The sequence below is a fragment of the Salarias fasciatus genome, chromosome 2 (genome assembly GCF_902148845.1).
Source record: "Salarias fasciatus chromosome 2, fSalaFa1.1, whole genome shotgun sequence".
Taxonomy (NCBI): domain Eukaryota; kingdom Metazoa; phylum Chordata; class Actinopteri; order Blenniiformes; family Blenniidae; genus Salarias; species Salarias fasciatus.
Window position 1 is genome coordinate 21,216,552 of NC_043746.1, and position 13,165 is coordinate 21,229,716.

The 13,165-nt window shown below is 40.8% G+C and overlaps 1 protein-coding gene across 1 annotated transcript; it reads left to right on the forward strand.

The window, feature by feature from the left end:
* The first annotated feature begins 1,899 nt into the window (after positions 1-1,899).
* Positions 1,900-5,410, forward strand: LOC115405184 (PC-esterase domain-containing protein 1A-like). The gene is made up of 9 exons (XM_030114685.1): positions 1,900-1,975; positions 2,294-2,373; positions 2,474-2,706; positions 2,816-2,966; positions 3,121-3,367; positions 3,510-3,575; positions 3,825-4,016; positions 5,112-5,210; positions 5,286-5,410. Exons 1-9 carry the CDS (start codon positions 1,900-1,902, stop codon positions 5,408-5,410), a joined length of 1,269 nt encoding a protein of 422 aa, XP_029970545.1.
* Positions 5,411-13,165: the final 7,755 nt, after the last annotated feature.

Genomic DNA, 13,165 nt, shown 5'->3' on the forward strand with positions numbered 1-13,165 from the left:
CACTGATACATTTACTGCTTTTGTCAAACTCTGATTCTTCAGTGCTTTTTTTTTTTTCTTTTTCTTTTTTTTTTATAAGACTCCTGCATTTCTATTATTTCTATCGCTAAATGGTTTGATTAATACACCGACCTGTGTTTTAGGCACACAAACTTAGGTTGATTGGTCATTTTTAATGTTGTTATGTGCCAAACTGTGGTTTTGGTGTACACACACCTGTAGCTACAACAAGCATGTACAATAAATATCAGTCTTTTTTTTCCTTTTTTTTTTTTTTTTTTTGCTTTTAGGCTACATCTCTACATTGTTTTTTTCATCAATTTGCATCTTAAATTACTGGGTGAGGGGGTTCAATAAAGATGGTTTAAATTGAGCAGCAGGTTGCAGCCATCAGGCCCACTGTTGCATCCTTGCCTACAGCTCTTGAGGGAGTAATTGAACAGTGACATTAAGGTGTAATTGAATTGCATTCTGCCCCCTTGTGGACAGGGGGAAGGGTGAAACGCCTCTTTGGCCAGCTGGTAATCACCAAGTCACTGCAGAGGCACTTGACAAAACACAGCTAATCAATGCAAGCAGCTCATCCTCTAAGACATGTATAAAGACCCATAAAATGGTCCATTGCCGGTTAAACTTTGTCTACATTTTTATTTTCTTTTATGTATTCTCATGCAAAGCTCAGCCTGAATTTCTCGTCTTACAACAAGTCCTGTTCTGCACATCAGTAACATGAAAGAGAAAACATCAATCATGCAGGCAATCTATGAACACATCTGTTTATTCAAGCAGCACAAAATTAAAATCATTCATCACCCTGCACTGCTGGACTTCCTCGGTTCAATCACAGCCCAGCCCACAATCAGCAGAGAAATGAAAGAGCATAAAAAGTATTTATCGTTTCTAACCAGTGTTGCCAACGTGGCGACTTTTTTTTTTTTTTTTTTTAATCAAAAGCGACAAGCAACAAATCTAGCGACTTTTTCTGGTGCCTTGGAGACTCTGACGGGACAGGACACGGAGAAAGCGGAGCTCAAGGTTTCCATTCAGAAACACCTTGTAAATCTTTTCTCCTACAGTCCCTGAACGCGCCTCGAGCTGACAGGAACCTGAGTGCTCTGACTGTGTTTTCTCCCTCTCTCTTAATTTTTTCATCAAAATTTTCTTCTTTTTTGAAAATATTTTGGACCCGAGTGATTATTTAATGTCGTCGATTGCCCAACTGAAAGATTAACTCTTCAGAGAAACAGGACAACCGCTTAGCTAAATACATGTTTTAAAGAAACAAACGAGGAAACCGAGGCTAAGCTAGCGGTGCTAGGTGCTAATCGAGCGGCGGCTTCGAAGTACAATAATGGTAAGTTCTATAAATTAATGATTTAGGTGAAGGCTGTACTTTTGAGCTTGTGGCTAAAGTATTCAAATCTCACTGTTTGGTAGCTAACAAACAATTTTCAAATTAGGGGAACCAGCATTGCTAGTGAGTGGGTGTTTCAGATTGACTGGTTTCCTTGTTAGCTAGTGTTAAACTTCCTTTAGTGTGTCTTGTTGTTGCAGATGTTTAAAAAGAGACTCACAAAATCTATAAAACTTGAAATCTTTATTGCGAATGTGACCTAACAGCGTTCTCTGGTACACCTGCTGATTTCTGTTGAGTTTTTATTCACGTCTGCTCTTGCTAGCACCAGGAAGTTGGTCACCAATTAGCAGGGTAACCAGTTAATCTGAAACACGGATCAAAAGTGGTAAATTTCTGCTGGATTAATTTACAAAACCAGCCAAGTGTAATAGAACTGTGTTTTTATTTTCTGATGTGTTCATTCATTTGCGTTCTCATTCTGAATCACAGCCTGGCAATAAAATAATATCTGGAATTTTTTTTTTCCAAATCAACAGGAAGAGATGAGGAACTTTGTGAGTCACAAGCAGGCCTGCCAGCTGCTCCACAACAAATTTGTGGTGGTGTTGGGAAGTTCTAGTGAGTACTAGTTAAATTTACATTACCTCCTATAAATATTCTTTTCAAGTGTTGATTTGTTCAGAGCAGCTTAGATTAAAATATTTTAATTTACTTTCTGTTCATAAATGAAAGGACCGTAGGCTATCATACCTGAACTTGTCACACATCAGCATTCACACCTACTGGCAATTAATGTAACCTTTGTTACATATTTTGAAATGTTAAAAGAACACAGAAGTAGTTTTCTGTTTTAGGTATAACTTCACAGTAAATTGCTTGAGCCTGTGGTGTTTTTTGATAGTAATTTTAAATTCTTTTTTGAAATTTCCCCATCAGATCAGCGAGCAATATATAAGGATCTTGTTCTGCTGCTGCAAAAGGACAAGTTTCTCACCCTAAAACAACTACAAACCAAGGCAAGGACTAAAAGGCAGACACTTGAAGAGCTTTAAACAACTTTAAAAAACTTGAAAAATTTGTTCCTTCAGGCCTTACCTTTCCAAATTCCTCCTAAAGGGGGAGATGAACTTCGAGCAGGACTGCCTGGTGGAGGGAGGCTGTCAGAGCAAGCTGCACAATGGGATATCGTACAGAGAAGTCAGGCAGTTTCAGTCTGACCACCACCTTGTGCGCTTCTACTTTCTGACGCGCATCTACTCGCAGTATATGGAAAGTGTCCTGGAGGACTTCCGGCAGGGTTTGAAACCAGACGTGGTCGTCATCAACTCCTGCCTTTGGGATATTTCAAGGTGGGAAGATGGTTTGTACTGTTGCTGAATTTATGGTATGAGATCCCTGTTAGATGGTGCAGGTTGACCTGATGAAGCTGTTTTGTTTTTTTGTTTTTTTTTGTTTTAGGTACTCCCGCAATTGGACTGGTGATTACAAGGAGAACCTTCACAGATGCTTTGAGGAGCTTAAAACGATTCTGCCGGAGGAAACGCTGGTCATCTGGAACCTCACCATGCCTTTAGGAGAGAAGATCAAAGGAGGGTTCCTGGTGCCCGAGGTGCGTCCTGCTCCTGTTGGATTAGCTTCACATTGACTGTATGTAGAAGTTGTCCATACCCCTTGTTACTGGGGAATAGCATCTATTTGGAAAGGTTTTTACTTCGTTCGCACGTTTATACATGTTTTTAATGTCTCTGAATCACTCCCCTCAGATTCAGCACATGGCTTCGCAACTGCGTTTTGATGTGATCGAAGCCAACTTCTTCAGCGGGACGCTGGCCGACGCGTATAATCTGGATGTGGTGGACCTCCACTTCCATTTCCGCTTCTCCCTGCACCGTCGGACCAACGACGGCGTGCACTGGGACAACGTGGCCCTCCGCAGGATAACATCCGTGCTGCTGCGGCACGCCGCAGACGCCTGGGGCGTGGCGCTGACGAGTCCACCGGATGCTAGCGGCAAGAACAAGACCACACACACAAATATGCTTCAGATATCGCTCCCCATCTTCCTGGTTTATACTTGGTGTCTTCTTTATACTGACACTGCTCTGGAAAGTATTTTCTTTCCTCTAAAGTGTGTGTTGTTGTTTGCATGCAGAGCACAGTGTGGCAGAGATCAAGCTCTCGGCCAATATCAACAAAAATGGTGCTCCAAAATACCAAGGTGGGCTGAAGTTAATTCTGTTTCGATTATTATAAAACATGAATCAACACAATGACTAACTCAAGTAGAACATATATCTGTTAACAACATACTCTTTAATCTTTTCTCAAGTGTTTACTTTCATTTCATTGCATGGATACAGCAGTATAATCACTGGCACTGACACAGACTGTGATTGAACTTCATTTAAAACCCAAATCTTGTTTGAAAGCGTCTTTAAGGAGCTTCAGTTTTTGGCATCTTTGGCAGATCGGCGCCCAGCGAGGATTCACTACAGCGACCACAGGGAGATCCTCTTCCCTCATTCCCAAGGTTATGGCGACGTCCGGTGCCACCCAGGACCACGGCCTCACCCCCCCATGTACCGACGTGTCCCCCTCCCTCCTCCACCACCCTCACTGAATTACAGGTTTCCTTATGGAAACAGGCCTGCTCGAAGTGGTAAGTTTTCCTCCCAGACTCTTAGTATAATTCCCTACCCTCATGGTTTAAGCTTTATCGTCAGGAAAGTACGATGCCATACATAAGGATTTATAGTCTCGTGAAAATCGGGTTTGTCAAATATAAGGCCTGTGGGCCAAAATCAGCCCGCAAAAGGCTCCAATCTGGCCCTCAACCCCACCAAGCAAATTGTTAAAATTGTAGAGAAAACATTGTTTTTTTTAACGCAGATCTCTCAAAGCGTAGCAGACACGTCACAATGAGACCTGGGCTGAGAGGTCAGTGGTGCGGCCATGGAAGCTAGCTTGCTAGCAAACTAGCATTAGCCTCAAAGCCATGCTGCCAGGATGAGTTTTTAAAGGCATGCAAAATACAATGTTTTTTGGACATTTCACTGTATTTTGCATAATTAAAATTGGCTTTATGTTGAGACTGCAGTCATTTTCTATATAGACCTCCTCAAAACCAAATCTGATCTAAATTAATCTAATAATAGGCAGATAGATTTCATTATTATTGGTATAAAAAAAAAAGTTGAAAATCCGTAGCTTCCAGTCCTGAGAGACAGCACATTTTGCAGACGGTAAAGTCGGTGAGACGGTGCCGATAACTGTCGTCTTTGCAGGTGAACACATATAATGTTTGCAAACGGCTTGTGTTTAGTCACTTCCTGTTTTTTAAAGGCAAACCTGCGTTACACAGATATCTACCAGTGTTTGTCTTAAAAATTAATACGGGTGACTGGAATATCGATATCGTATCATTTTAATATCGTCATGGAGCTAAGTATCAATATTTGTCTCACAGTCCTAAGATATTCTGTTTTCTATATACTGAAGCTGCTCTGGTAAGTATTTTCCTTGTATTAAAACTTTGCTTTCAGAGCACAATGGGGATAAGATTCAGTACTTGACTAACAGAAACGGAGCTCCAAAATTCATCGGTAAGAACCACATGAAGACGACGTGTGTATCAATGGTAAAACGTTGATAAATATAAAGACTAACGATAATTCTGCAGGGAAGGCAATATCTGTTAATGACATACTGTTTATTCGTTTTTGGGTTTTTTCTCTCCCCTGTCATGCCCCACCAGCACCACAACCTTACTCCCCCATGTACGGACGCATCCCCCTCCCTCCACCACCCTCATCATCTTTCAGGTTTCCGTATGAGAACAGGCCTGTTCGAGATGGTAAGCGCCGCCGCGCCGCCATGTTGATTTTCGTTTCCTGCCTCAGCCTCTGACCGAGCCCCTCGTGTCTTGCAGACTTTGCCTCCAGGCCGCACGGGGACCTGGGGCCGTACAGGCAGTCCGTGTTGAGGAACCAGTGCACCACCAGGCAGCACTACGCCCCGTACCCCCTCGGCAGATGTAACAGATACAACTACTGAAGCGTTGATGTTGTGCAGTCAGACCTGCTCGAATTCAGTTCACACACTTTCACATGTAGTCCTCTGATACAGATTTGTAATTTTGAGCCATTTGGCTTTTGTTCAAGTACATATATGGAACCTTTTAGACACCGTTTTAATACTGGGCTTTGTCTCAGTTGCTGAAGATCATTAAAGTGATGTTTGTTTATCATTACGTCTCATCATTTATAATGAAGCACCAGGAACAGATCAAGAATGAACCGTCAGCAACTTTGGATTAATCTAGATAGATTCAGAAGTCCTTTTATAGTTTTGGGTAATGTGCTAAAGAAGATGATTAAATGGTTTTAGGTCTTAATGTATAAGTGATGCATACTTTAATTGTACCTGCAGTCCTGTCATGTATAAAGTACTTATAAATAGAAAACACATCAATTTATTTTCTAGTTCTTAACAGAATTAAACACAGGTGAAATAGAGCTAAGCTGCCTTAACGTTGATGCACTTCAGAGTGAAGCTGAATAGATCTTTTTTTTTTTTTTTTTTTTGCAACGTGAAGCATTTACTGCATGCTGTTTGTGCACAAGTTTCTCTTGAAGGTGATGCAGTGAAGTTTGGTTACTGTGTGCCATTCACGTCTCTGTACTCTCAAAGTGCCTTCGTTTCATTTTTGTTGTTGCTGGTGTAGGTTGTAATTTTGTCGGGTTGTTTTTGCACAGTTGCAGTAAAACACACGTCAGTTGACTCTCGCATGTGTTTGGATGTTATTTATTTCACTTCACCCTTAAAAAGCTCACGAAAACCTGTGACTAAAGCAAGGGAGACATGTGATGGTAATTCTGCATTAGCTTAGCTATGGGAGATGAACTCTGACCTATGATGCGTTCTGTGGATTTTAAATCAATCAGCGGACCAGACGGGCTTCTCATTCTCTCACTTGCCACCGAGCAAACTAGTTGGTCCGAACTCACTGAGCAGCCAAGAGAGCCCGTTTTTTCCTCAAAACCAGACTTGTGTTGAATTATCTGTTGCTTATTGTCAAGAGGATGGAAGAGCTGTGCTGGTCCACCATGGAGAACATCCAGCAGGTCACCGGGAGCGAGCTCTTCAATAAAATCAAGGCGGAGTTTCTCTGTACCATCACGGAGGAGCATATGTCAGCCATGCATCAAAACATGGTTCCTCACGCTTTTGTCCTGATTGGCTGACGGGCGCTCACCTTGAGCAAAGTCAAAGTCGGCTTGCATATTTAAACCGAATCCAGTTCAACATTCTAACTTCCAGACCAGCACCGGCACGATGTCCCATTGTTCAGCAGCGACCTTGAACCTGCTCAAAAATGATGTTCCTCTGTGATACCTCGGGAGAGATTCAAGACCTGGAACACATGGTGAGAACATGTTCAGAAACGTTTGATAACATGTCACTAGTTGTAGTTTTCAGATTTTATGAGTGCAATGTGCAAACTCCTTGAGTTAAACTTACCAGAACTACAATAGATCAGGAAAATTTTCATAGGACATACAGTGGGGCAAAGAAGTATTTAGTCAGCCACCAATTGTGCAAGTTTAAAAATACTTAAAAAGCTTAAAAAGATGAGAGGCCTGTAATTATCAAAGTTATACCTCAACTATGAGAGACAGAATGAGGAAAAAAATCCAGAAAATCACATTGTCTGATTTTTAAAGAATTTATTTGCAAATTATGGTGGGAAATAAGTATTAGCATAAATGTATAATTCTCATTTATCCATTTATCGCTGTGTTTTGTTGTTACTTTTAGGGATTTCTGTGTTGGCCAGAGGGAAGAAGAGCAGCTGGAACTGGAGGTTTTCCAGTACAGGCAGCAGATCTCTGCTCTTCAGGAGCGACTGGACTCCGTGACCAGGGTCAGTCATTATGACGACAACAAGAGCAGCTGTTTCAATGCAGACCTCAGTCCCTGTTCAAGCACATTTTTTCCTCCTCTCTCCTCTTTTGCGGGAGTGTGACTTGAGCGTTGAGGAGCTCAGTGAGACTCTCCTGCAGATCAACGGGCTCTTCTTACATCCTGATCAAAGTCTAAACAACATGTTTTTTGAGACATTTTAAATGTTAGGGGCAGAAACCAAATCATTTAGTTTTCATTTCAAGAGAAGGAAGAGTGGGAAGAACCAGAAAGAGACAAGAAGAAAGATCAGATTCAAGTGATAGATTATAATGATGACAGTGACTTTGACTGATTATATTTGTTTATGCATTCATAGCTTCATCAGCATTACCAAAGAGAAGGGATTGATCTTTTAGGCAGAAATAAATAGCTGTATGCACCAGTTTGGATATTCTGTAAATTTGACGTCCAGTTTATTTATTTGTAATCCAGGTCACCTACTGTGTATCTTCTTTTCCTTCTACAAACTCAGGACCTGAAAATGTGAATTGTCTTTTTATTTATGCTTAAATTAACTAATAAAACAAAAACCAAGGAGCAACTTTTTTTCTTTTTTTTTGTTTAGTAATTGTGCATAATTTGATAAGTTGACTGGCTTACATTGTATTTATTATCTATGGATAAATGAGTGTTTCACCATAAGAGTTACAATTTATTATTGCTGGGTGACTGAAATGTCGACTTTGTCCAGATTAAAGTCCAGATTCCCAGAAGTGGAGATATCTTCAGATAACAGGTGATATAATTTTTAATATATATATACAATGGGGGAAATAAGTATTGAACGCATTAACTGTTTTGTCATTACATTTATTTCCAAAGATGCAATTCATGTGACATTTCTTCCAGACACTGGTATTAACTCAAATAATCCACACATGAAAAGAAATCACAACATTCAAATCCATAAATAGTGATTATGTGGAATTAAGTGCAATAACACAGGAAAAAAGTATTGAACACACCATGGGAAAGCTGTATAGTTTGTCAAGGAAAGGCACCATACCATCTCACACCTGAAAGTAATTAGTCTTTGTACTTCCTATAAGTGCAAACCAACATCAGCTGGGTTAGTGCTAATTGATGGCCCTATAAACAGGTTGTTTTTTCACCAAGTAGTCAAACAAGACACATCTCATGATGGGTAAAAGCAAGGAGCTCTCTCAAGACCTTCGCAGCCTGATTGTTGCTCAGCATCAGAATGGAACTGGTTACAGACTTATCTCAAAGAATCTGAGTATTCCAGTAAGCACCGTTGGGGCCATTATCCGCAAGTGGAAGAAGCATCACCTTATCATCAACAGGCCGCGCACAGGAGCTCCTCGCAAGATTTCTGACCAGGGAGTCAGAAAGATGGTCAGAAGAGTTCTCAAAGAGCCAAGGACCACCCGGAAAGCACTCCAGCAAGACATGGAGGCAGCAGGTACAAGTGTTACAGAGAAAACGATAGGCAATGCACTCCACCGCCATGGCCTCTATGGACGCTCAGCCCGCAAGACTCCGTTCCTCAAAAAAAGGCATGTTGAAGCTCGTCTAAAGTTTGCTAAACAGCATCTGGATAAGCCTGTGGAATACTGGGAGAATGTTGTCTGGTCAGATGAGACCAAAATTGAACTTTTTGGCTGTCATACTACACACCATGTTTGGAGGAGAAATGGCACTGCACATCACCCAAATAACACTATACCAACAGTGAAGTTTGGTGGTGGAAACATCATGGCATGGGGTTGTTTCTCATCTCGTGGTACTGGCAGACTTCATATAATTGAAGGAGCAATGAATGGAAACATCTATCGGCAAATTCTTGAGATGAACCTCCTGCCATCCACCAGGATGATGAAGATGAGACGGGGCTGGACCTTTCAACAGGACAACGATCCGAAGCACACGGCAAAGTTGACTCTCGAATGGTTTAAAAAAAGAAAATCAATGTGTTAGAATGGCCCAGTCAATCACCTGACTTAAATCCGATCGAACATTTGTGGAAAGAACTAAAGATAAGGGTTCACCAGAGGGCACCAAAGAATATTCAGGAAGACAATCTGTGCGGAGGAATGGGCAAAAATCACACCTGAGCAGTGTGGGCGATTAGTTCATACATACAACAAGCGTCTGGAAGCAGTCATTGCAAACAAAGGCTTCTCCACAAAGTATTAAACGAGTCTCAGATAGTGTGTTCAATACTTTTTTCCTGTGTTATTGCACTTAATTCCACATAATCACTATTTATGGATTTGAATGTTGTGATTTCTTTTCATGTGTGGATTATTTGAGTTAATACCAGTGTCTGGAAGAAATGTCACATGAATTGCATCTTTGGAAATAAATGTAATGACAAAACAGTTAATGCGTTCAATACTTATTTCCCCCATTGTATATATAAAAAAGCTATATGTTTATTTCACTTTTTTAGACGTTAGACTATAAGATATGTGAATTTACTTTTATTTCATATTGAAATTTAAGAAGAAAATACTTCACAGAGTGTGGGAATTCAGGAACACAGAGAAGAAGGTATGAGAAAACAGAGGTCAAGGTTTCCATTCAGAAACACCCAGCAGCTTTTTTTTTTAATGGCAGTAGGGGTGGCTGCTGCGGCTATATTAGCGCTCCCGATGAGCGCAGCGGACAAAGATAAGCTCTCCAGGTTAAAAAGACTATCACCATCACAGCGTTCTCTTGTCTAAATGTGCTAAAGTGAGATAAAATGGCTGCTTGACTCAACATGGCGTGGGTACGTCTCACTGAACTCTAGATAAGCGAGTGTCCCCCCCTTTCCTGTCTTCACAGGAGGCAAATCAACACGGCCGGCTTGTTTTCATGTTTATTTTATCTTAATTCATCTGTTAACGTCATTTCTGCTGGTGTAGCCACGAGAAGACAACTTATGGACAGCGTGTGTGTGTGTGGGTGTGGGTGTGGGTGTGGGGGGAGGTACTGATTGAGAAACTGCTCCACTTTGATATTTAAAAAGCTAATTAAAATGAAAATGATATGTAAAGACCATGACTGATTTCTTCCAATTATAGGGACAGTGCGTTCAACTGGCAGGCAGAGTAACATAAGCAGCTTTATCCAGACACTGACTGCCAAATGTAAAGCACCAAGTCTCTGATCCGTACAGGACCAAGGAAATATAATATAATATAATATAATATAGAATTTTGATCAATTTTATGCAGTGAAGTTTAGATTTTCCTGCAGAACTGAACCTGTGTGATGCTGCAAAGCTGAAACAACAAATCTTTAACGACCACGCAACCCTTGAGCAACATTCATCACTGGTTTGGGGATCATTAAGACGCTGGAGTTCTCTGTGCTCGACTAACATTAATGACTGCAGTCAAAAAATCTGAACGTCTAAAGAAACGGTGCCAATAAGACGAGTGGGAGAATCAAATCTGCACTGTACGGTGGACTGACCTACTTTTTCCAGAGCCTGCAGAGCAGGAAAGATTTAGGGGGCAGATCCTTTGAATCTTCATCAAGAAATCATTGTCATTACTTTTTTTTTTATTATTTTCAAATAGTAAAATCAACATTCAAGAAAACAATCCTACTTGGGATGAGGCAAAGCTTGTGTGATGTGAGAAAAGCTCCACAGTGGCCCATAATGGGCGGCTGTCATTTCAAAACATTTCAGAATATAAGACTGACTCATCAGCCGGTAACTTGAACACAACGTCAGGATTTATTAGCAGCGTTCATGTCCAACAAGTGCTCACAGAGCACACTCTAACACCAGCCAGCCTGTCCTCAGGGCGCGAGATGGTTTCAAGAGATGCGGGGTCACTTTGGATCAATATGACCAGCAACCGCAGTCACACTCATCTCAGCTCTGCAGCCTGAAGATGTCACTAAATCTTAGCTTGACACTGCCCTGATGGATTTTTCTCTAATGATCAGCACGAACAGGTGACGTGTGTGTGTGTGTGTGTGTGTGTGTGTGTGTCCTGCCTCAGGGGCCAGACTGTAGCACTCAAACAGAGTGGAGCTGCCACCGCCGTCAGCTGACGTGTCACATCACCGGGGAGCTGCTTCATCACCTGTGACACAGAAAAAAGTGTCCGGGACGTCTCCGGGGGACTCCAGGCCCTATTGTACCGCCGTGACACATTATACAGTCTGGCCCTCTCTTCGCTGAGGATGCCCGGTGAACACCTGCACTCCCCGTTTAGGCGTGACGCAGTCAGAGAGTCGTGGATTTATGATCATGCCACAGTGGAGTTTTACAGTTTCACTTCGCTGCCGCTTTCTGCCCCTCTTTTCTCTGACCCCTTCATTCTTTCTCTCAATACAAAATGACAAAAAAATCCATGGGGACAATATATTGTAAGTGTGTTAAAAATGCTGAATAAAAGCATAACCTCAACAATTACAGTATGAATACCTGCCAAAAGTGTGTATAAAGGCTTAATTGTATCCTTTATTAAAAGAAAAAAAAAACACTGATAGCTGTGAATATTGTGAATATAAAGTTCCTAACTTGTACTGAATCGATATGGATTGAATTCACTACAGTTTTCAGAAATAATCAAGACACTGGACAGCTCTCACTTTGTAAAAGGAATAGATATAACCTACAACAGAATAAATAAAAAGTACAGCTTTCTATAAATGGAAACAAAAATTCTGCAAAAAAACATAAAATATCTAAGTTACATAAAAAGTAAACATTACAGTTTTAAAAATCTTAAAAACTTTTAGGTGATTTTAATCATCAGTGTTCTCTTTTAAACGCTCTCATACTGTTTAGTGATCAGAACTAGTCGCCATTTTCCATCTTTTGAAATGTGTTCACCTTTGTTTGACCTTTAAATACCAGATCTGCGTACAAACAAAAAATGTGATTTGAAGGCAGAAATTCATCAAAATTTGTCACAATACAAGCGTCTACCCAAATTTTTTGTGTGCAGTCGAAGCTGACATTTCCAATTACACTGAATGTTTGCACAAAATCAAAGGTTAATAATTCATTCTGCATTGGGATGTTTCAGGACCTCAAGAAGTGAAGGTTCCAATTTCATTTATCTTATCTCGAATTGTATTGTGAGACTCATCATGCAGTTTGAGGTGGTAATCTGCCCAACAATGGTTCAAGACTTGCTCAAATCAAATATGCATCACAACTCAACATGTGACCTGCACATTTTCTTTTTGGCTGCAGCTGAAAAAATAACTATCAATAACTCCAAATACCTTAAATAAAATTTGTCAACAATGCTAGCAGACTTTATAGATTGCAGAGTCAGTGTTGTAGGTTGAATACCCCCATCTCAACCTGTCCATATGTCAGAATGTGTTTAGAGGAGATACTGAACCCCAAATTGCTCCCAATGGAGTAGCGTTTCACACAATTGTCAATAGTTTTAATGGTTTAATTATGATGAAACCAACATAACTGAGAGCAGGGGCTTCAAAATCCATTTCTGATTTTACAGTTGAAGTTACAGACTTACACTTTAAAAGAACAGATTTTTGTATGTTTGCATGGCATGCTGATGGTGAAGCGTCTTTATTCCCATAGATTTTTAATAAAGAATCTTGGAGGTGTTACATAAGTTTCCTCAGTGTCATCTTATCCAGAGAGGACAACTCTGTTGATTAAAGCATATGAAGTCAGGCCACTAAAAGTCTTCTGTCAAAGCTTTTGGTGAAAACTGTGTAAAACTGTGATGAATAATTCAACGACAACTATCGCTTTACTAGTGATTAGTTTGCCGGGTTGCCATGGCGGGGCTGCATGTATAATTCACCGCGTGCGTCCGGCTGCGGGGCGGCTTACAGACTCCCGGCCGGTCATTTTTAGACCTGTTGGATTAATCGTGGCAGTAATCCACGGGA

Bases quoted from the DNA above. Each gene is read 5' to 3' on its own strand.
- LOC115405184 (XM_030114685.1), top strand. From the start codon at position 1,900: ATGAGGAACTTTGTGAGTCACAAGCAGGCCTGCCAGCTGCTCCACAAC. The intron at 1,976-2,293 runs GTGAGTACTAGT...TTTCCCCATCAG, and splicing joins GGTGGTGTTGGGAAGTTCTA to ATCAGCGAGCAATATATAAG. The intron at 2,967-3,120 runs GTGCGTCCTGCT...CACTCCCCTCAG, and splicing joins GAGGGTTCCTGGTGCCCGAG to ATTCAGCACATGGCTTCGCA.